Source organism: Emydura macquarii, unplaced genomic scaffold, assembly GCF_026122565.2.
Source record: "Emydura macquarii macquarii isolate MOO-44397 ecotype Brisbane River unplaced genomic scaffold, CSIRO-AGI_Emac_v2 contig_1027, whole genome shotgun sequence".
Taxonomy (NCBI): Eukaryota; Metazoa; Chordata; order Testudines; family Chelidae; genus Emydura; species Emydura macquarii.
The window spans coordinates 13,993,216-14,018,381 of record NW_027131164.1 but is presented as its reverse complement, the minus strand read 5'-3'; the positions used below and the strand labels follow the sequence as shown (position 1 = coordinate 14,018,381).

The 25,166-nt window shown below is 42.0% G+C and overlaps 1 protein-coding gene across 3 annotated transcripts in view; it reads right to left on the bottom strand.

Annotated features, from left to right (window-relative positions):
- The window catches only part of MBOAT2 (membrane bound O-acyltransferase domain containing 2), a 198,662-nt gene that overhangs the window by 30,053 nt on the left and 143,443 nt on the right, over window positions 1-25,166 (bottom strand). For all 3 annotated transcript variants that reach the window (XM_067544805.1, XM_067544808.1, XM_067544807.1), the window contains 2 exons: window positions 24,967-25,021; window positions 14,197-14,380 (listed from right to left, as the gene is read on the bottom strand). In XM_067544805.1, the coding sequence (XP_067400906.1) occupies window positions 14,197-14,380; window positions 24,967-25,021 (239 nt within the window). The remainder of the gene's footprint in view (window positions 1-14,196; window positions 14,381-24,966; window positions 25,022-25,166) is intronic.

Genomic DNA, 25,166 nt, shown 5'->3' with positions numbered 1-25,166 from the left:
TATTAAGCTTCTTGAAACAAAAGTAATCTTTCCTAAATAGGTGTACAAATGAATGTCAATTCCTCATAAACACATGCTATCAACTTTAAATTCGGTAACATTTACAGGCTAAAGGGATTTGGTAACATTTATAGGCTAAAGGGATAAGAGAAAAGGAAATATTCCTCTCTGGACCATCCCTTCTTAAAGTGAGAATTGTTAAATCAAAGTCCGACAATTAAGACCCTTGAAAAATCCCTTGAATAAATAAGAACCCTCTTCATCCTTCAGTTTTTCATAATGGTGTCAAGAATTATCTAAACAGATGAAAAATTAAGATGTCATTTTCAAGAGTATCAATATACTATAGATCATCTGAGGTTAGTGCAGCTTTTTCGCAAAATCAGAAACAGACACTGGCAAAGAGTCCCCTTCTCCACTTTAATAACATACCACTCAAAAATCAATTGGAGTTTATTCAAGCCTATAAGTACTTGTACCTACTTGTTTTCCATTCCTTTTCAATAACCTTTAGCAAGGCAAGGCATACAAATGTTGCTTAAGTCAATATATTAAGCACCTCTGTTGAGGATGTTTCATAGCATTACACATAAGATTTTATGTGTTGAAATTGTAACAATTTCTAAATTTATTTAATTGGGATTTACAATGGAATTCTTCACTCTGGTTTTATGAGGTCTTGTTTTCCAGCTAGAATGACCAAGGCAAAAGAAAGTCAAGTAAGTCACCCAAGAAAACACAGATCCTGACCCAGTATCCTTCAAAGCTCACTCCTTTGCTCTCACCATTTTTTAAAATGCAGATCGGGCTCCATTTTAAAAGACACACAAGCAGTAACACATAACATTTGCTGCTTTAAATACATAATCTGCTCTATATACCAAGGACAAGAGGTCCCATATGATGTGTAAATTGCTCAAGAATCTTTAATATACTAAAGAAGCACCTAAAGTGTCCATGCACAAGTTTATCACTGATAGAGCTGCAATCATTTAGGCACTACTTGTATTCAGAATTCTCAGAGTTTCTCTCAATAGTTTAACTGAGATTAAATATGAGATTAAAATATGGATATACATTTACCTATTACCATCTATTAATATTAAACTTGCCAGGAAAATAACTCAATGTGGCCTGATTTGGGCTAGGAAAGAGTTAGGACATATAAGAGGTAGCTAGTTGCTTGTTTTCCCCCCATGCTTCCAACATTTTCCCATACTTTCAGAGACAATGTCCTATTTTAAATATAATGTAATTATACACAAAGATCTAAGATGTAACATAACTTCATCACCACGATTGAAAATACTTCAGAAAACACAATAGTGAAAAGTAATCAATGTTGTTTCCCCATCTTAGGTTTTGTCTCTTCTTCCCACCCAACCACTCTGTTCTCTCCCATGCCCTCTGTTCAAGTTGTTGTATACCTCCTTGTGTGATGTGCTGAGGGATAGTAAAAACTTACTATAATCCTGATCTTTCACATGTCAAGAGGCAGCACCTCAGAGATCAGGATTTTAGCAGGCTTTATTTTGCTGGCATAACTGAAATGTATTAATAACAGGCCTGATGAAGAATTCATCTCATCCAATAAATCATAAGTAATGCTACTTCCAGGAGATGGAAAGAACTATTATAATGGAGAATATATTGAGAACTATTTATAACGTCCAATAGTTTTTGAAAGACAAAAAAAATCTTATCTGAAGCAACAATGTTTAGACCTTTACTGCATATGGAAGTCAATATTGACCCCTTTGATGTAGGAAACTCATTGGGCAAGAGATAAATCACAGATAACAGGATTTGAGGGCCATTCTTTAGCATAACAGGAAAGTGCTATTAGAAGAATTCTTTGTAATTTAGATTTTATTTTCTCTTACCTACCACACAAAGGATTAGTTTTTCTTCCTTTTAATCTTAACTCACAACTGGAGGTTAAAAGTGAGATTTAGTAACAAGATTATATGTGGTAAATAAGGGATTGGGTAAAACTATGAGGAAAATTATGTATGTCTGATGTAAAAAATACTTGAATACTTCATAAGGACTCTATCCTGAGAAACAGTGACTCTGAAAAAGATGTTGGGGGGCTGTGGAGGGGTTATGGTGGATAATCAGCTAAACATGAGCTTACAGTGTAATGTTATGGCCAAAAGGGATAATGCAATCCTTGAATGCATAAACAGGGTAACTTCAAATAGAAGTAAAGAGATTATTTTACCTTTGTACTTCTGCACTTTGCTGGTGCAACCCCTGCTGGAATATTGTGTCCAGTTCTAGTGTCCACAATTTGAAAAGGATGTTGATAAATTTGGGAGGGCTCAGAGAAGAGCCATTAGAATGATTAAAGGATTAGAAAACATGCCTAACAGTGAAAGACTAAAAGGAACTCTTTTTGTTAAGCTAAATGGAATAAAGGTTAAGGGATGATTTGATCACACAGTCTATAGATACCTACATGGGAAACAAATATTCAATAGTGGGATCTTCAATCTAGCTGAGAAAGGTATGATATGATCCAATGGCCGGAAGTACAAGCTAGCCAAATTCAGTCTGGAAATAAGGCATAGATTTTTAACAGTAAGAGTAATTAACCATTGGAACAAATTATCACGAGTCCTGGTGGATTTGCCATCACTGGCAATTTTTAAAGGTATGATCTAGGAATTATTTTGGGGAAGTTCTACGGCCTGTGTGATATAGGAGCTCAGACTAGATCACAACAGTCCCTTCTGGCCTTAGAATCTATGATTTTATGAAAAACACTGTTTTCTGCACTGGGAATAATATGGAGTTTCCCTTGTTCAGCATGAGTCCCAGATGCCTGAAGAGACTAACTATAAAATGGACATGCTGGAAAACCTGATGCTCAGATCTGCCTCCTACTAACCAATTATGTAGGTAAGGGAATATTTGATGCCCCTTCACCTTCAGGTAGGCCACCACCATTTCTGCCATGCTCTTGGTGAATACTCATGGGGCTGACAACAGGCCAAAGGAAGTACTGTGTATTGACAATGTTGGCCTGCCACTACGAATCTCAGAAATGTCCTGTGACTTGGCAATACTGCCACATGGAAGTGGGTATTCTGGAGAGCAAGGACAGCACAACAGTTGTGATCTAGAGAGGGAAGGATGGATGGTAAGGAAATCATGTGAAATCTCATATATTTGATGTACTTGTTGAGAATTTCTATAAAATTTGCAGATAACACCAAGTTGGAGGCAGGACTGGAATTCAAAATGACCTTGACAAATTGGAGAATTGGTATGAACTCAACAAGATGAAATCAATAAAGATAAATGTAAAGTACTCAAGGAAAAATCAAATGCCCATCTACAAAATGGGGAATAACTGGGAAGGTAGTAATATAGCTGAAAAGGATCTGGAGGTTATAGTGAATCACAAATTGAATATGAGTCAACAATATGATGCAGTTGCAAAAAAGGCAATATTCTGGTGTGCATTAACAGGAGTGTCATATGTAAGACATAGGCGGTAATTGTCCCTGTGCACTGTAAGAACTCAGAGTACAGTGTCCAATTCTGGGCTCCAAACTTTAGGAAAGATGTGCACAAATTACAGAGAGTCCAGAGGAGTGCAACAGAAATTATAAAACATTTTAAAAACCTGACCTATGACAATAGATTAAAAAACTGAGCATGTTCAGTCTTGAGAAAAGAAAACTAAGGGAGGACCTCATGACAATCTTCAAATATGATAAGGGCTGCTATAAAGAGGACAGGGATCAATTATTCTCCGTGTCCACTGAAAAGCTGGACAATCTACAGCAAGAGACATTTAGATTAGGAAAACTTTCTAACTCTAAAGGTAGTTAAGCTCTGGAACAGGCTTCCAAGGGAGGTTGTGGAATCCCCATCATTGGAGGTTTCTCAGAACAGGCTGAACACCTGACAGGGATGGGTCTAGGTGTAATTGGTCCTGCCTCAGCACAGGGGTCTGCACTTGATAACCTCTCTAAGTCCCTTCCAGCACTACATTTCTATGATTCTATCATACAACCTCTCATAGGCAGCAGTGACCAGAGGGAGTTTGGGCCAGGAGAGGAATAAAAGCGCTCGAAGCCTTGCATTGGGTTTTGCTATCATTTGTCCATGCACTTAGCTGCAGTCGCAAAGGAGGCTGGTAGGTGCCATAAGGTTTTTGCAGTTTCTAAAAGAGCCGCATTCATTGGGTGGGGCCACCACCTGAAGAATGTCCAAAAGCTTATGTGAGCTCTCCTGGCAAGCTCGACTTGCATACCCAAAGCCTCAGACATCCTCCACAGCAGGTCCAATATGATTTAAAACCCTCCAGAACTGGAGAGGAGTCATCCGGGGTCATTGAGGCATGAGGTGAGATGATGACAGATCAGCGGGTGCCAATGGGTCTACTTGTGGTAGAACCAACTCCCCTGATTCCCCCTGCAGTACTGGTTGCTCATGGGGGACAGTGTCTTTGTAGTTCTCCCCCACAGATGGTTCTGGAAGGTGCTTAGCCAAACAGTCTGGAAACTTTCCTTTTGAATGGGCCAGTGATCAAGGCCTTGGGAACCAAGAAACACCCCATAGGTTCCAAAAAGGCCACGGAAGAAGCACATAAGTGATGAAAAGGTAACAGGCATGGATGAGCTCTCAGCTGTACGAATGGTCCTGCTCCCTGTACCAATGCTCTCCTTCTGGGGGTGACATAGAATACTTGCTAGACCAACTGCACCTAGGTGGGTATGTCCAAGTGGTGGAGACCCTGAACCTGACTATAAGGAGCCACCTGAATAATAATCAGTAAGCATTGAGGATACCAATCTTGATGGGGCTCTAGGTGACCTGATTTATCTATATTCCCCATTATGAAGAGGACAGTATTGGAACCAATGCTGGCATGGTAGTCTACCACAAATGTGCTCCAGGATATGGAGGATGTTGCATTGAGACTCGGTATTGGGTAGGGATGTAACAGATTGAATGTTTAAACGGAGAGCAGCAGTCTCACCATTTAGCGAATTAATTAAACGTTGCCCTCTGTGGGCACCGTGCTGTGCAAATGAGAGCCACCCAGCTACAGCTCAGCAAGCGTGTACCTGGAGGGAGCTGCGCTGGGCTCGGCTCATCTTCATAGAATGAGAGCCGCCCAGCCGTGTTAACTCATTAACTCTCCCAGTCAATAACTCTCCCAGTCATTAATCCAAAGGATCCTGTTTAGCTTCCCTTCCCCACAGCTGAAAATCCCAGAGGAAGGAGCTCAGAGATTTAACCTTTTAGACATTCTATATTTAAAAATTTAAACAGATTGCTCATTAACCAAATTTTTACATCCCTAGTACTGGGAAAGATTTTGTAGCCAGTGCCAAAGGGTAAGATGTGATCAATGACTATTCTGACTATCATCCCAGTATCATGGCACTGAGGTATCATAGATGCAGAGACTAAAGCTCATACCAATGACAACTGGTGTGCATCTGTGCCAAAGACTTTGCCACGATCACATATTTACTGTATTTCTTAGCTGGTGCTGACTCTGGTACCACTAACAGTCTCTGTACCAGATCCAAAGATTGACAAGACGGGAAGAATAGAGGTGCCACCAATGTAATTAACTCTTGCATTAGAGGAGAGCCTGGAATGGAGATCCAAAGCAAATCCTCTGCGGCTCCATGAGCTTGTGGAGTCATTGGTATTTATAATGTTGGTGCTGAAAAAGAGTCTGTTACCAGACTCAACAGCTGTCTCACAGATGGTACTGAAGAGAACAGCATGGTACCAATATCTTCCCTCTGTAGTACTGGGAAGACACAGGTCAATGATCTCTCTCTATCATGAGTACTGGTAAGAAGTCCTGGTAAGGTTCCAAGTCCTCTGAAAAAAGAAGAATGCTTCTTTGGTCTGGAGTGACTCCAGTTTATTCAACGGGTCCTCCTTTGATGAAGCCCTGCAGAGGAAGCCTAACCCCTTTTTCTCTGAGAAGAATCTGAAACCAGGAGTCTGTCAAGACACCACTGCATTCTCTATGGCAGTGTGTGTGTGAGGCAAGGCATTCAGTCAAATGCCCTGGTGCCAAGGTGGGTCTCATAGCCTGCTCCATGAGGTATTGCTTGAGGCACAGTTCCCTGGAAATCTGCATTCTTTTCTTGAGAGAATGACAGATACTGCACCTCTCTTTAATGTGTCCCTTCTCAAGTCACAAAGAGTGTGTGTGTGTGTGTGTGTGTGTGTGTGTGTGTGTGTGTGTAAGTGTGTGTGTAATAGACTCTTCACATGACAGGCAGTACTTAAAACCTGATGAGCATTGCATGCCACCAGAGAGTTGCATTGAAAATTATTGACTAACTAAAAACAAATTAAAATAGTAAACAAAGCCTTACGATTGGATACTCCCTGCTAACTAGTTATTCATAGGAAAAGCAGAGAGCTGAACGTGCTGAGGTACACACAAAAAAAGAAGCTAAGGTAAACTGCAGGGGAGCTTTGATTCAGGCCATGAGTGGTGAGAGAAGAAACTGGAGGGGGGACAAAGTGGCACTGCTTTTATATAGCTTTTAGGAGGGGCCACGAGGAGGTGCAAGGCCCGTGTGCTGCCCCGACATGTACAGATTCAGAAAACTCTCTGGCTCCAGCACACTGGGCATGGACACGACTGAATGGAATACATGTGTGCAGCCACTCAAAGATGAACAGGTGCTCCATTCTCTTCCTCCTCAAGTTTTCGTCTGTCTTTGACAAGTTGACCAGGCTCTTCATGACATTTCGTCTTCCATTGGCTTTCAGGATCCTGTCCTCTTCTGCTTGTCCTCCTACTTCTTTAATCTCTTCTTTTGTTAGGATGATCCTTTTCATCTGCCATCCAACTTTCTAGGAAGTACCAACATCTTCCATCCTTGCCCCCTCTTCTTGTCCATCTGCATTTCATTTCTGGACAGTCTCATTTGCAAACACTTCAGTTATCAGCTCTGTGCTAATATAGCTCACATCTCTCTTTCTCTGCTCTGGACCTGTCTCTTTCTGCCCAGACTAAAATCTCTCTCTTTCTAACATTTCCTAGTGTACATTGTTATGTTCAACATGGGCAGAATAGAGCTCTTAATCTTCCTTCCCACTCCCAAATAGTCACCACTCCCTCCATTCTCAGACCCCCTAGACATCACCACAACCCTACTTGTCATTCAGGCTTGTAATCTGGGCATTCTATTCAATTTGGCCTCTTCTAGAGCCTCATTTCCAGGTTAAATATGAATTTTGTATTTCTTACCCGGTATCTCTAAGTTCCAGCCTTTCCTTTCTGATCACACAGCTAGATCTCTTGTCCAAGCACTGATCTCAACTACTATATCCTGCTCTCTGGTTTTGACACATCCCATCTTGTCCCACATATATCCATTCAAAATGCTGCCGCAAATATTTTCCTGTCTTGTTGTTTGACCACATCACCCCTCTCTGTGTTTCTCCACCCTTTACCATATTATATACACTACTAATTTTTGCTTTTAAGACTCTTCATGGCCTATCCCTACCCTATTCATATCTTATACACTACTGAGATGTTGTCTACTGCTTCTGTTCTTGACAGTGATGCCAGCCTTCACTCATTATTACATTTTCAAAACAAGCACTTTCATGCCCCTTCCCATTCTGCTAATACATGGGATGAGCTCCCTATAAACATCTGAAAAGCCAGCTCATTGTCCTCCTTCAAATCCTTCTTTAAACTCTCCTCTGCTATAGGATCAGTGCATCATTCAAAGAAGGAATCTTCCCTTCCTCTTTTAAACATGCACAAATCTGATCAACATTGGAGAAAGCCACCATGGATACTTCAGTCCTAGCTAATTACCAATCAGTGTCAAACCTCTGATTCCTTAGCAAACTCATAGCTAAGAGGCTAACTACAAGCTCATCTAATTGAAGCTAACATTCTAGACCGGACACATTCTGGATTCAGGCCAGGACATTGAAATGAAATTGCTCTAGTGACACTGATGGATGATGTCCTCCTGTCAACGGATAGAAGGCAGATATCCATTCTTATCCTCCTGGATCTCTCTGAAGCATTTCACATTTTTGACCATGAGATATTGCTGTATCATCTGAGAGGTGGCAGAGGTCCAATGTGATGCGCTAAAATAGTTTGGGGTTCTTCCTGGAGGGACGCAGTCAACAAGCAGTGACAGGAAACTGCTGCTCCATTACTAGATCGCTCACCTGTAGAGTTCCACAAGGATCAATTCTCTCTCTGGAACTTTCTAAAATCTATATGCAACCATTAGGTGAACTCAGATGAACCATTAGGTGAACTCAGATGACATGGACTCAAGGGTCAGCAATATGCAGATGACACACAGCTCTACCTTCCCTTCACCACATACGATTGCACCACTACAAGATGGACTAGTGCTTAGATGAGTGCATGAATGAAGAACAGCTGGCTGAATCAAAACAGAGGTGATGCAGGTGGGCAGAGAAGAAAATATTTTGAAGAGTTTGAAGCCATGATGCAGTCTCTTTTGGTAGAATGTTCACATCCACTGCTGGTCAATTCAATTTGTAGTCTAAAAGTACTCTTGAATTCCTCATTGACTCTAAGCTCTGCTTGGCTAGGAGCCTCCTTCCCATCCTGGTAGGAAAAAAAAACTTAGCCTCAGTTATTCAAGCCTTCTTTGCTTTTTGGCTGGCCACCTTGCGCACTGCTACATACCTGGGCCTGAAAATGCCAGAATTTTAGGAAACTCTAACAACTACAAAATGCTGCAGTGCAAAACAGGCTACTGTGTGCAAATCATATCTGTCCTCTGCTCTCTACCCTAGCTTCCCATAGAATTTAGAATCAATTTCAGGGTTTCAGTTCTCATTTTCAAAATTCTCCATGGCTTGGATCCAAGATACTGAAAGGACACATTGGATGACAACTTCACCCCTCTACAGTGATGGAACTCTCAACAATAAAAGTAAGGCTTGTCTACGTGGGAGACAAAACCTTTCCCAGGACTGTCCAAGACTATGTAATGAATTCCCACAGAAACTAAGGACCATCACAAACCTCACTCCTGGACCCAAAACAAGACACTCCACTAGACACACTCCTTCTTCTGGGGAGAGGATGAAAGAACAAACAACACGTGTCAGGTCTTAGTCACACTGCTTAATGCACTACTGGAAGGCAAGCTCTGATATCATGGTGACAAACGTGGTATAAAAACGTATACAGAACAGACTAGAATGCCTACACAAATGTCATTAATGATTAACGTAATTGGAAGGCTTACCATGAGGACCAGTATTGTTAATTTTTTCCTTATCTTCCCATCAGTTTGTTGTGTCTACCTGTTGTGTCCCTTGCCTTAGATGTTAAGATCTTGGCAGCAGGGGCCATCTTTCATTATGTGTTCATACAGCAGCTACCTCAATGAGGTCCTGATGCATCATTGGGGTCCTTACATGCTACCCCAGTGCAAATAAGTAAGATTAATTAGTATTTCTCACAAAACTGCTACAGTGGCCTTTAAACAAGGACGTACAGAGGTGGTAGAAATAGACATTTTGCAAAATGACGAGTCTAGGAACCTGAATGGTTTCTGAAGGCCAAGAGTACTGGTTAAACACTACAAACTTTCAATATTTCAAATTTATAATCCTTAAAAAAATTTTAAGTATCCAAACCTGCAAGACTGCCATGTGACCCTTTTTCTCTAAGCGACTCTTAAATCCTTCATGTTGTCAAAGAAAGATTTAAGATTAGATTATTGAAATATTGGCATATCTGCATAAACATTAATAGTGGTTCACATGAGCTTTTGCACTTTCAGGTGCTGATGGTAATATCTTGATGGGGATGGTGAGCAGAGGGAGCATTAAGGGAGTGTGGTTAGTGATTTTACCTATCACAGAACTTTATGAGAGTATTGTCTCAAAAGAGGTTTTAGAGCAAGATAATGGAATGACTCAACAGAATGAAATAAACTGGTTGGATAATTCAGCAGAAAAGCAGTTGGAGTCAGCAAGATTTCTTCCTCAAGGGTTGGTGTTTATCAAGAGAGTAAAATAATTATCAGAAAGTAAGCAGGAAAAAAACCTTTTTAATGTTCAACTCCATCCTGAAACTTCTCGGTGAGGAGCCTTAATTTCCCAAAAGTATTCTTCCCTTTGTCTCCCATTCAGCCACTCTTCTAGTCCTTCCCCTGAGTTCCTGTTCAAGGGAAGGAAAAAGCTGAACCGCATTAATCCCTTGTTCTCTGGGGATGTAAACAGGGCTGAATTTTCACAAGTTACTCAAAATTATTCACACTTTAGTACATCTGTAACTTACATACACAAACACCTCATCTGTACACACAAACCATTTATTTGCATGTGCACATGGTCAGTGCAAGTATGTGAGTGTAAATATCCAAGGCATTTGTATTCATAAAAACATATGGACAGTTGTGATCACTTAACTTTGAAAATCTAATCCATAATTGAAAAACAGGCATTCACTCTTTACTGTAAGAGACAGTAGCTGTAATTTATGAATTGGTAACACGATTAATCCTTTACATTTGTTTAGTGTTTTTCATTCAAGATTTCCAAGTGCTCTCACAACATTAAGTAAGCTTCAACATCCTTCTGAACTAAGTAACCTCACTTCTCAAATTGAATCCATATTTTTCTCTACAATAGGTTAGACTCAGTCTTTCCTACTCTAAGTAATATTTGGTATCTCTATGGAGAATTTTAACTTTTCTTTTTCTGGATGAATGGGGAGTCCTTGTCATAAAACAAGTGCAGTGAAGACAAAAGCTCCTATTTCAAGAAGAGACCAATAGGTAGTGGATGCTGATTAATGTCAAATATAGATAACATCAGGAGTTTTGTCTGGAACTGAGATTTACTTCTCAAAAACCAAACCATACAACTATTAAGCTGAAGTTTTTGGTCTACAACTGTGAGAAAACAACATGTCTGAAAATTATTCTTTGTTTAAATATTTTATTAGTATATTTTCATTGTGTATGTTTTAGGATAAATGTCTAGATAAGAAGATGACAATTAACTAGTCTGTTTCAGTATGTCATTATGTTTTTGCTCGTTATTTTAATTTTTATCTTCATAATACTGTTTCATTATTGTTCTTGTGTATTATTTGTATGACAGTAAACCCCAGAGTTCCTGAGTCAGGTTCTGTGACCCATTCATTATTCTAGGCACTTTACAAACACAGGAGGAGACACTCCGTGCCTCTAACAGAATCCAAGGTTAAATCATAGCATAATATAGGTTTTGAACTAGTTTGTGTGAGAAGAATATTGACCCTCACCCAATGTCACAAAAGCTGCAACTGAATTTCCTACATAAATATCCTTTTGAAAAATGAAAATTCACTTAAGAGTATCAGAATGACCAGTTCATATTTTCAAGGTAGTCTGTCAAAGCATAAAACACGTAAAATCCTTTCTAAAAGTTGTATTTCAGATGTAGAGAAGGGGTGATGAGATGTTGCTATTCGCTTCTGCCATTTACAGATGTTTAAGTCACATTCTCCACTTTAAAGTATCTGAATATAACAGGAAAGCTGCTTTTTGCATCATAAACCAAAAACATACTTCTCTAAAAACAATTATCTGATCTATTCATTAGCTAAACGCAAAGCAGTTTAAGAGACCATATTTTGCACGTCAGACACTGCCTTAGCTTCACAGTCACAAAACTATACGTAAGAGATCAAGATCATACTTGAAAGATGTTCAGGAAATTCAAGTCACTGAATACAATTTCATAGTCCTTGGCTCTGACCTCCACAAAATTTCAGTGTGCTCCAGAAACTGACTGACAACTGCTTTATTAAGTAATAGACCAATTGAGTGGGATCTCATAATTCTATTTCATTATGAAGTTTGGAAAAATGAGATCACTGGGCCTGACAAAATTTCTGTTGGGCAAATCTTGTTAGCCTTCATTCAGCACCCAGAGCCTGATCTAAAGCCCTCTGAAGTCTATAGGAAGACTCCTGCTGACTTCAGTGAGTTTTGGATCAGGTCTTAAGCAATTAAAACTTCCTGGCAACTTTTGCACTTCTATTGGAATGAATTCATTTTTAAATCTGCTTGGCTGATACACAAACAAAAATTAGTTCAGTAAACTAGTGAACTATAACAAACCTTGCTACATTTGAGATTACTGAACAATCAGTTAGTTAAAATCTGCAGGCAATTAGCAAAAGCTTCAACATCTAAAAATAGTCTATCTAAGAAGGAGCCAAAAGCAGGGGGACTTGTTCCACAGGAATCTTGTATTTTAAGATAGCTAATAGCTAGAATAAAAATAAACTTACGAAGATAGATATTAATTTCTGACTGTTGACACCACTTTGAGCACCAACAAATGATAGCTTGTAAAAAGGCATAATAGGAGGGAATATGAAATAAATCATTTTAAAATGTTGACTAGATTCAGTTAACATGCAATTAACACAGTAAAATGCTAGACTAGAAGATTCATGTCATGCACTTAACACACAATATACAGGAGGAGGCTGGCATGAACATTTGATGTTATAGAAATAAAATTTGACAAGAAAGAAAGCTTATTGTAAATTTAGCTGAAAGATTATTTCATCTAAGACATTAACATTTGCTGATCCTCATTAAGTTTCTTATTTTGTTGAGTTACCTAATGATTTATTTTTCTTTAAAAAATAAAATTAATATGAGAATCTAGGAAAATAGCTTTAGATAAGCATTTTATTACGGTAACAAGATTGGAACGTGAGCCATAACAAAACTATCAAGGTTGTAATTGATACAGCAAATGCAGTAAACAAATATACAATCCACATTTTTTTCAAAAGCACGCAATACTCACTGGTGTTATAAAATGCAGCCAGATTTGTCTAACACCAGTTGGGAAGTGAAGTATCAGGAGCATAGACAGCGTCTCTTAATCTTAACGTCAAAAAGCTAATGCAGCATAAATTACAAAAAATAAAAAAAAAAAAATTCAAGCATTGTATGAGCAACACAATTTAAGGGAAATTGCTTACCTGCAGGGAGAGTATTTTGAAGGTAGAATCCTTTATAGATTCACACATATATTGGCTTTGTGAATCTTCACATGCTTGAGAGCTTACTAGCAAGTTTATGTGGTAAAATTTAGCTCCGCTCTGAGGCATATGTGCAAGCATATCTACTTCAGGAAAGCACATAGACCTCACCCTCACTTCCCAACTCCTGACTCAGAAATAAGATTCAAAGTTAAGCAGAGGAAAGCTAAGCTGGATGTGGATTGTGGAGGCTATATATTTGAGGAGCTCCAGTTCTTTCACGATAACTTAATTCTGTTCCCTGTCTGAGGTAATAACTGAATCTTTCACTATAATTCAAATGTGTGCATATACATATACAGTCAGATGTATTGAAGTGTGGGAGGATGTAAAATATGTTCAGCATCCTTAATGGGAAACTGATCAGTTTTAAAAAAATGGTAAGGTACAAAATGTCAGTAGTCTCAATTCAAATCTCATGTGCATCTTTTGGAACAGATGATCTCAACAGGTTTCTCATCTGTACCTACCTGGACCACTACTCTAATAAGAGAGCAATTAAAATTAGCATACCATAACATGTATGGATTCTGGGTGCAGTGTAGCATGATAATGAGATACAAGTCTGTCACTGGTATTGTATTTGTACAACAAACAATCTGTTTACTTGTCCTTTACATGAATAAAGAAAGGAAAAAGAAAAAGACTGAAGAAGTTCCCATAAACATGTTAAAACTCTCTTTCCCCTAAGAAAGACCTGATTAGAGAGGCTTGTTACATGTAAATGTTCAGTATTAGCCACTGAAATACAGAAAGAAGCTAACAAAAAGGTTTAAGAGACTTTAAGAGAGCTTCTAAAACTCCCATTTATTTTCTATGGATAAAATGCATGAAGTTTTTCCCATTATTTCCAGCTCATGTTCAGAAGCAGTTCGTGCACACTAATATGCTTGTAAGGTGGCATTTTACCATATAAGCTTATTAGGCAGCTCCAAGGTTGTTTATGTTTGTCCACAAAACCCAGCAGTGGGAATCTACCTTTTTTTAAAAACAGAGAACTGTACCACTGATGAATGAACTCCAGATATAGCTGAGAAGTTACACCCTGTAAATGAATAATGCAAACCAAGCTTTTCATGCAATGACTATATAAACAGCAGCACTGCAAAAACCATAGATCTTACATTTGGAGAGGGATCTGTTTGTTCATATTTTATATCTTCTTTCCCATTTGCTTCAGACTGTGTCAGTTGGTATGATCTGCCTTCAATGAAAGTAATATAGTCTTTATAAGAGCATAACGGGCCTGCCAGGATACCCATGAAATTACAGTTGTAACTTAAATACTCCAGTAGACTTGGCATGCGTCTGTAATTCAAAGATAAGCAACTTGTGAGATGTACTTTCTGCATTTTAAAAAGTCCACTATAGGAATAATCATTTATTTTATGTCTTATTCTAATTCCAATTAAAACTTACAGTGAATCAGTCTAGTTACATTTTATAACTGCAATTTAAAATATACATGGATATTTCTTCATCAGTGTGTACTGAGTGTTTCTAGATTGATTTGCCCACCCACAGGGACTTTCTCCTTACTCAAAGCCAAAAATCATACCATCAGTTTTTAAGTAGATCTCCCCACTCTGATCAGTGGGAAACTCTGCTGAAAACTCAAAGATATAATATAACTGTGAAACTAGATAAAGGGCTCTTGTCAATCTAAACTCAATATGTCTCTAGGGTACTATCAAATAAAGTTCACTGGAATGGGATCCTTTAGGTAGCACGGGTTTTATATATGTAGTATGTACACATACATGTACATGTACACACACCTTCTGCACCACCTTAAGCATAAGAATACAGGCAAAAAAAAGCATATTTTAAAAAAAGAACAGCTTTGATTGTCTGTCGAAATTGTGGTAAAAAATCCTGAAATGGTTTGTCATATGGAAGTGACGTGAAGAATAGAAAAAAATTGAAGAAAGACAGACATTTTCTAGCTGCATATCCTAATAAATGGCACAAAAAAGATATTTAAATAAATGAGAACTGTCTGTAAAGACCACTAGGATTTCTTTTAGAAGGGACATAGTTACAAGCATAAAGGTCAACACCCCACATAAATTAAATGATCCTCCCATGCTGTAAGATGGTGTTTATTTTTCTCCCGGGTTTTTTTTGTTTTTTTTTTTAAGAGAAGAGAGGCACTGCATTTTTCAGTAGCTGTCACTGAACCACTCTTTCAGTGATGATAAAATTAGAGTAACAAAAAAAATTGTGATGTTCCCTTACTTTGTTTTTTTAAAGTACATTAGATACCAACACTACTTTCTGTAAGAACTGCTAAAATAATCTTTCAGTAACTTAAAAAGTGCTGAGAATGATTTCTACTCCACATTCAAGTCATTTTAAACACTGCAGCTCAATCAGGACTCAAATTCATGATAAAGGGAAGCTTACAATCAATGCATCCAAACAAATGAATGTACTAGTTCACATTTTCCCTATATGCTTCATCAGCATGATATTTCCAGTGTATTAAACACCAGAGTATGTTGACTTCTTGGTCTACTAGAGTTTAGGTCACAGAACATCTTCTAGTTAGATCTAAGTTCAATTCCCAACTCCGTTCACCTCACGAACACACAAAATCTACATATTTCTAAATTCTTCTACAGCAGACATGGTGTGGTTATCACGAAGGAGGTAAGATATGAATTCTAAAACCTTATCTAAAATGAGACACACTGATGTCACCTGCAGTTCAATTCTCACTGAAATCAGTGACCAAATTTGCCAAAGAGAGTTTTACAGTTGCTATGATTTCATTTATTCCACAGAAAAGAAATCTTCTCTATATTTTTAATCAGCCTCAAATTCCCTTTGTGTGTAACTCGAGAGTTGGAGTGGCCAGCTGATCAAAACAGAGAATTCTGAAGAGTTTAAACATGATGCAGCATACACATCTTTTACAGATGTTAGGCAACTGGGGGCAGATCCTCAACTGGAGTAAATTGTGACAACTGAGCAATGACAATTTACACCAGCTGAGGATCTGCCTCCGGTCTCAATCTCAGGACAGGAACCAGAAAGAGTAAAATGTACTGTTCTGTAACTGTTGTTCTTCGAGATGTGGTATACATGTTTATTCTATTGTTGGCATGTGCGTGGCCTGAGCACAGTCACTAGAAAATTTTCCCTCAGTAGTATCCGTCAGGGTGGCTCAGGCACCCTCTGGTGCCGTGTGCTCATAGCGCTGGTATAAAGGGCACGGCCTACCACGCGCCCCCTCGTTTCCTTTTTTCTGGCCAAATCTGACATGGAGGGGTAGGGTGGCAGGTCATGCAATGGACATGTGCAACACATCATCCTGAAGAACAAGAGATACCAAAAGATTAACAACATTTTTTCTTCTTTAAGTGCTTGCACATCTTCATTCCACTTTAGGTGACTCCCAAGGAGCTGGGATCGGAGTTCATAGACATGCTGACTGCAAAACAGCTCGACCGAATCTGGCATCATTCCTAGACTGTTGAGTGATGGCATAGTGATGACCAAGCTACTGCTCTGCAAATGTCCTGAATAGGGAGCTGAGCTAGGGATGCCACTGATGATGCTTGCACTCTCATGGAGTAGACTGTGAGGATGGCTGGTGGCGGAACACCTGTCTGCTTATAACACATGTGAATGCACAATGTGATTCCAGATGAAATTCTCTGAGCAGAGACACGAAAACCTTTCATCCTGTCAGCTATTGCTATGAACAATTGGGTGGACTTACTGAATGGTTTGCTCCTTTCTGGGTAGAATGCTAGGGGCACATCTAACATCCAATGAGCGAAGCTGCTGTTCTCTATTCGCAGGTGGTTTCAAGTAGAAAATGGGTAGGAAGATAGCCTGATTGTTATAAAACTGGGAAACCATCTTCAGGAGGAAGCTAAGGTGAGGATGTAGCTGCATGTGATGGAGCAACTGCCCCACAATGGCAAAGAAGGGGTTAACAAAGCCATGGAGAGGTTGAGTGGGAAGCAGCCAACAGAAGAGGGGCTGTGAGCGACAGACAATCAGGGCTCAGCAGGCCCATATAAGAAGAGCTTTAGGGCAGAGCAGACCAGACACGACCTGGAGCCCCAGGAGGGAAAGCTGTGTCTCCCGCAGTCTGAAAGGCCTGTAGCACCTGAGGCAGAGCTACTGCTGGCAGGGACCAGAGGAGCCAGAGGAGCTCCTGGCAAGCTGTTGAAATGGGTAGTGGCAGGTCCTGAGAGCGGGTAAAAAGGTGCTAGAGCTGGGGGGAAGTGGCCCAGGGTGACAGCAGGAGGAAGAGGAACTTGGAGTGCAGCAAAGGTCTGTGATCCACAGGGTCTCTGGGCCTGGGCCAGTGAGCAAGCTCAGGTCCCTCCCCTCTCCCTACTCACCACTGGGAAGTGGCAGCATAAGTGACTGCAGGTGCCACTGAGGAAGTGGTGGGATGAGATACTGTAGCTGCTGCTGGGAAAGTGGCTGGACTATCAAGGAGCCAAACCTCTCACAGAAGGGGGGAAAACACAGATTGTGACACAGCCAGAAGGCCGAGTCAGGAAGAGGATGCTACAGTTCCAGACACCTGCAAGAAGGGTTACAGGCCAACTGTGGCAAAAGAGTGATGGTGCACAGACCTCAGACATGGGCACAGGCCAGCGCTTATCCCCAGACAACCAGAGGGAGGCACCAGTCTGGCGGAGAGTAGAGCGCCCCATTATGCTGCACCTTATCTTTAAAGAAGACTGTGTATGAAGGTTCCAATGTGAGGGTGAGGATCTCCAAGACCCTTTTAGCAAAAGTAATGGCCAGTAAGAAAGCCATCTTCCATGAAAGGTATAACAAGGAGCACATTGCCAATGGCTCAAACAGGGGACCCATACGTTTTTATATGAGCAGGTTTCGGTCCCATGGAGGGACATGTTCTCACACTTGCAGGTATAGTCTTTCCAAGCCATTGAGAAAACAGATAGACATCTCATGTGAAAAAGCAGACCCGTTATCCACCGAAGGATGGAAAGCTGATACTGCTGCAAGATGAACCTTGACTGAGGAGATTGCTAAACCTTGTGTTTCAGGCGTAACAAGTACTCGAGAATGACCTGGAGTGACAGCCACACAGGCAAGACTCCACATAGGGAAGCCCAGATGGAAAACCGCTTCCACTTTGAGAGGTAAGTAGCCATGATGCAGCATTTCCTACTACCTAATAGGACCTGACAAACCTGCTCCGAGCAAGCCAGCAATCTGGGATTGAGCTATGGAGCTTCCAGGCTGCCACATAGAGAGAGCTGAGATTTGGGTGGAGTAGCCGACTGTGGTCCTGAGAGATTAGGTCTGGATGTAGAGGGAGCAGGATCAGAGCTGCCACGGAGAGGTCTAACAGTGTGGCAAACCAACGTTGACGGGGCCAGCTGGGGCTATTAGAATGACCCAGTTCCAGTCCTGCTTGTACTTGAGCAGAACTGTGTGCATGAGCGAGATAGGAGGGAAAGTGTAGGACAGGTGACCTGTCCACGGGAGTAGGAAGGCCTCACATGGAGCAGAACTGGTGAAAATTCCTGTTGTGCCTGGTTGTGAACAGGTCTATCTGGGGAGGCTTCCACTGCTGGAAAATGTCCCTCGTGACATCTGGGCAAAGGGACCACTCGTGGTGACTGGAGAAAGACCCGCTGAGGTGATCCGGAATCCATTTTAAGGCACTTGGAAGAGAGGAAGGTGATCAGGAACAGTCAACACGGATTCACCAAGGGAAAGTCATGCCTGACCAACCTGATTGCTTTCTATGATGAGGTGACTGGCTCTGTGGATGTGGGGAAGGCGGTGGATGTGATATACCTTGACTTTAGCAAAGCTTTTGATTAGGGGGCTGGAGCACAGGACTTATGAGGAGAGGCTGAGGGAACTGGGCTTGTTTAGTCTGCAAAAGAGAAGAGTGAGGGGGGATTTGATAGCGGCTTTTAACTACCTGAAAGGGGGTTCTAGGGAGGATGGGGCTAGGCTGTTCTCGGTGGTGGCAGATGACAGAACAAGGAGCAACGGTCTCAAGTTGCAGGGGGAGGTCTAGGTTGGACATTAGGAAAAAGTTTTTTACTAGGAGGGTGGTGAAGCATTGGAATGGGTTACCTAGGGAGGTGGTGGAATCTCCATCCTTACAGGTTTTTAAGCTGAGGCTTGACAAAGCCCTGGTTGGGATGATATAGCTGAGGTTAGTCCTGCTTTGAGCAGGGGGTTGGACTAGATGACCTCCTGAGGTCCCTTCCAACTCTAATATTCTATGATTCTATGATTCTATGATTCTAAGGTGGACTGAGTGAGCTATGTTGTAAGAAAGACACGAGTAGTAATTCTTCCGCTCTACTCCATGCTAATTAGGCCTCAACTGGAGTGTTGTGTCCAGTTCTGGGTGCCACATTTCAGGAATAATGTGAACAAATTGGAGAAAGTCCAGAGAAGAGCAACAAAAATGATTAAAAGTCTAGAAAACATGATCTATGAGGCAAGACTGAAAGAACTGGGTTTGTTTAGCCTGCAGAAGAGAAGACTGAGAGGGGACATGATAACAGCTTTCAAATACATAAAAGGTTGTTAACAAGGAAGAGGGAGAAAAATTGTTCTTCTTAACCTCTGAGGACAGGACAAGAAGCAATGGGCTTTAACTGCAGCAAGGGAGGTTTAGGTTGGACATTAGGAAAACTTCCTAACTGTCAGGATGGTTAATCACTGGAATAAATTGCCTGGGAGGTCATGGAATCTCCATCATTGAAGATTTTTAAGAGCAGGTTAGACAACCACCTGTCAAGGATGGTCTAGATATTACTTAGTCCTGCCATGAATGCAGGGGACTGGACTAGATGACCTCTCAAGGTCCCTTCCAGCCCTATGATTCTATGTAGAATTCCCGCAGTTGAATTGCTTCTCAACACAAGGGGGGGGGGGGGAATGAGCCCCTCCCTGCCTGTTGAGATAGAACACAGCTGCAGTGTCGTCTGTAAGAACCAAATGTTCCTGCCCGTAATGCGACAGGAATGTTTGACAGGCAAGGCGAACTGCCCTAAGCTCTCTGACACTGATGTGTAGTGAGAGCTCTTCCAGAGACCAAAGGCCTTGAGTCCTGGGGGTCCCAAGCCTAGTGCTGATGCTCCCCACCCTACTGCTGATAAATCTGAGACCAGGGATATTGACGGTTGGGGCCTTGAAGAGGAAACGCCCATGCAAACCTCCAGTGGGTCCGGCTGCCAGTTAAAGGAAGCAAGGACCAGGGAAGGTAACGTGAGAACAGAATTCAGATGGTGGCAGTTCATTGGTTACACCAAGACCAGCCATGTCTGAAGGGGTCTGAGGTGTAGTCTTGCATGCTGCACTACATGCATACATAAGGCTATGTGGCCCAAAAGCCTCAGCCTGTTTTAACTGGGTGGCCCTTGAGGTGTACTATCAGGGATGTGATAGTCTGAAACCAACCTTCTGGGAGGAAGGCTCTGGCCTGAGTAGAGTCATGCACTGCTTCAATAAACTCTATCCTCTGTACCGGAGTGAGCGTAGACTTCTGTACGTTTATTAGCAGGCCTGGAATGTCGACTAGATGAAGAGGATGCTGGACCCTACCTGAGCCCTGGGCCAGCCAGTGACTAGCCAGTCGTTCAGGTACGGATAGAGTTGCATCCCTTGCCTCCTCAAGAATGCTACCACTACTTCCATGCAGTTTGTAAACATCCATGGAGCCACTGACAGGCTGAATGAGAGTACCACGAAGTGATAGTGTGTATAGTTCACAATGAAACCTTCCGGTGGCCTTGGAAGATTGATATATGGAAGTAGATGTCTCTTAAATTGAGGGTAACATACAAGTCTCTGGGATCCAGGATAAAATAATGGAAGCTAAGGAGACTATGCGGAACTTTAATTTCTTGAGATAGCTGTTAAACTAGTGCAGGTCTAGAATAGGTCTGAGACTGCCCTGTACTTTCGTAATTAGGAAATAATTGGAGTTGAACACCTTCCCCATTAGATTTTTTTCATCTATTTTGTAATATTCTCATGTCACCCACCTAAAGGAGAGATTGAACCTCCTGGGCCAGAAGTTGCTCATAAGAGAGGTCCCTGAAGAGAGACAGGGAGGGAAGGTAGGAAGGAGGAGTAGAAACGAACTAGAGGGTACATCCCACTTCCACCATGTTCAACTCCCAACGGTCCATAGTGATACAGGATCATGTACGGATGAAGTGCGACAGGGGGTCCACAAATAAAAGGGAAACAGAATCCAGAAACATGGGAACTGGTACAATGTCCTTGAGCATTCCATCAAAAGGTCTGCTTGGAGCCTCCTGGGTGTCCTACACCTAAAGCCCCTGCTCCTTTTCCTCCGAAGGATTTGATGGGCTTGTGGGATGGAATACCAGGAGGACTGCTGAGGACTGTAGTGCTTCCCTGAAGTCACTGGGGTATGGAATCCCAGGGATTTAAGGGTCGCCCTGGGAGTCCTTCAGTCCATGAAGATTCACATTAGTCTGCTCTGAAAAGAGCAAAGCTCCCTCGAAGGGAAGGTCTTGGAGGATTTTCTGGACCCTGCAAGAGGCCGAAGGACTGTAGCCACAAACTCCTACATATCGCTACTGTGGAAGCCATGGATCTGGTTGCTGAATCTCCTGCATCCAGGGTAGCTTGCACAGAAGCCCTTGCTATGGATTTCCCCTCATCTAACAGCAAGGAAATGCCAGCCTGGCTTCTTGCGGCAGTAAGTCTCTGAACTTCAATATGGAGTCACACATGCTGAAGTCATATCTGCCCAGCAGCACCTGCTCGTTAGCAATCCTGAGCTGCAGATCTCCGATAGAGTTGACTTTTCTACTGAATAAGTCCAACTTTTTGGGGTCATTTCCTTTAGGTGTTGCACCTTGGAGACTCTGCCTTTCCCTTTGGTTGGCAGCAGATACCAGCAAATCCTGGGGGGGAAGCAGAGAGTAGGAAGGAACGCATAACCCTGGGAAGAAACAAAGTATTTCCTCTCGGCTCTCTTTGACGTAGGGGGAAGGGAAACGAGGGTTTGCCATGAGGCTTTCACAGGGTCCATGATGGCCTCACTGAGGGTATGTCTACACTACCGGGGCTGCCTTGATTGATGCAGCAGGTTCGATTGAGCGGACAGTGGCAACTCGCTCAAATCGATCTCAGAAGTGCTCTCCGGCCAACGCAATAAATCCACCCCCCAAAAAGAGTAAGTCTGCGTCGACTGGAGAGCATCTCCCATAGATGGAGCACAGTGGAGACGCCGCAGTAAGGGAACATAAGTAAATCTATAGGAGATATGCAAGCTACATTATGTATCTTGCGTATCTCCCATCAACAGCTGCCGGCAGTACAGACCAGGCCTGAGAGGCAGGGCTACTTTTGATGGGCTCACCATGGCCAGAACGACAACCAGGCTATGGGAGGACTCCTTTAATACCTCCAACTGTAAGCCCAAATTTAAGGCCACCCTCTTCAGCAACTTCTGGTGGATCTTATAGTCATCCTGGGGAGGCAACACACCTGCCCCTGACAGTCTCATAGGAGAAGGAGTAGGCCAGCACTGGCTGTGGGCACTCCTCTGCCCCTTCTGTACCAACAGGCTCCCACAGAGCTGGTTCTTGAAATTCAGCACAGGACTCAGTACTGGTGTCCTGGTCGGGTACTGCCCGATGGGGAGGAGATGCCCTTCTCTCAGAGGCCACCTGAAAAGAGCATCTTGAATGGGGCCTGGGGATTGGAGGAAACCCCCATGAGTTCCAAAAGTGCCAGTACCCACAAGGCCAAGCACTTGATGGCACTCCTGTGTGGAGATCCATGGCAGAGTATGGATAACTGGAGGAACGGGGGGCGACTCCTCAGACGAGAGGCATACAACTCAACCTCCGATTCCAATGGTGACTAGCCTCACTCTGGGGACCATGCAGGTGTGGTTCCCACCAGTGCTGGAGACCAGTGCCAAGGAGGGGAAGCCTTTATCGGGACTAGCATGGTCGATTTCCCCTTAGATGGTACCATGGGGCTCAGAATCAAACAGTAACTAGGGGCCACACGCTCCCTCCTACCCACTGTCACCGATACAACTGACTCCTTGTACTGCCGATGACACCAGTACTGACAGCGATAGAAGGTCTCTGGCAACACCAAACGCCTCCTGCGTGGAAAGCACCACAGTAGCGCTGGTACCATGCTGTCCCTCAGTTGTCGATGGTTCATCTGGTACCAGACTCTACAGTGCCTGCACAAGGGCTGACTGCTGTCATACTGAGGCAGAGGAGTGGCCTGACTTAGGTCACACTCCATTCTGCTCCCTGTGCCTGGCCTTCTTTGACATTGGGGAACATCCCCTCTGGGCCAGCTGCTTCTTTGCCTCGTCTTCTGGGGATGGTGAATGACGCTGGGACTCCTGTACAGTGGGAGAACTGCTACTCACCGACGCCCAGGTTCTCGGTGCTGAGTCCAACCGACTCAGGTTGGGGGAAGGTCTCAGCACCGCATCTATAAGCAGTAACTTCAGCCTGGCCTCCTGATCCTTCTTCGTATGAGGTTTAAAGTCCCTGAAAATTTGACAGAGATCCCCGACATGAGCCTCACCCAAGCACTTTAGGCAACAGGAGTGGGAGTTGTTCAGGGGCATAGCCTTGTTGCAGGAGGAACAAGGCTTGAAGCCCAGTGACCAACACATGCCTCAGCACTGGGTACGGACAAAACTCCACTAACGAATGGAGAAACACAAACTGTACTTACTAATGAAGACTAATTAAATATTTACAACTACTAACTATATTCAACTATCAGAAAAACAAAGACCACTGAGTAAGCTTGCCATAGCAAGAAGCACATTTCTAGCGACCATCGTGGGCGGTAAGAAGGAACCGAAGGCACAGGGCCAGCTGGGCCCTTTATACTGGTGCTATGAGCGTGCGGCACCAAAGGGTGCCCAAGTCACCCCGATGGGTACTACTGAGGGAAACATTTCCAGTGAATGTGCTCAGGATGTGCACACACCTACAGTGGAATGGAAACATGCAAGCACTCAAAGAAATAGTTTTGTACACCATTCTTATGACAAACGTGGTCTGCATGAATATGCTGCAATAGAATGAACTCCTTCCTTTTAGTGTTTTAAGATTCATCTTCCCAGAATGCTATAACAAGAGGATTTTCTCTTTTCTCATTTCATTTTGTGCAAGGGAAAAAATAAGGAATTTGAAATTTAAATTTTTTAAAGTTGCTGGTGGTTTTTTGGTCCAATTATTTTCATACTCCTAAGACTTCTGGAGTAATAGGTACTAATATAAAAGGAAACTATTTCTGAAGAGCAGAAATTCTCCCCTTATCTGATCTGTCTCACACAAAAATGGTCTCAACTTCACATGTTGAATATTTAAATCCTTCAGAAGATATATAACCACAATGTCAAAAAAAGTAATCCAAAGCACTTGTGTACTATTTGATAGGGCATGCACTGTGGCATAAACTAGGCATCTATTAACAAGTCTCCCAAATAAAGAAAGGAGGGAAAGAATCAAAGTAAAAGTCATAAAAGAGAAAGAGAAAAGTATTTTATTTCTTTGATGGCTGTAACTCATATATACTATGCAGTTACTAATCACCTACTAAATAGAGTACATATTTTTATTCATCAGTGTCAAGAAACAAAATTTTAATAATAAATTGTCTGTTTTAGTAAAAACATAAGTAAAATGTAAAGTCTATTTCAATAGATAGCTTCCAAGTGCAAAAAAACCCATGTAATTAGATTACAAATATACAGTACGTGCAATCTAAACCAGATCCAGCTAGATAACTGAACATCTTAAGTATCAACTGCATCAGAGCTACAAAGTCTTCATAATCCATGCAAACCATCCAAAAGAGAAACTAGACTCATAAAAAACTAGATTCATAAGCAAACCTACCTTACTGCCAAACATCTCTGTGATGGGGTCAATTCCTCTTCCTTTCGAAACATGCCTACAGAAGAGGGAAGAAATAAACACTAGTTAGCCATTTTTTTTTTGCAAGAGATAATGCGGTTTCCTTGTGTCACAGTTCAGAGCAATTGCACCTGTATTCCTCCACCATGGTCCCTCGAGGGCACCCACTATAGGTGCCCGGC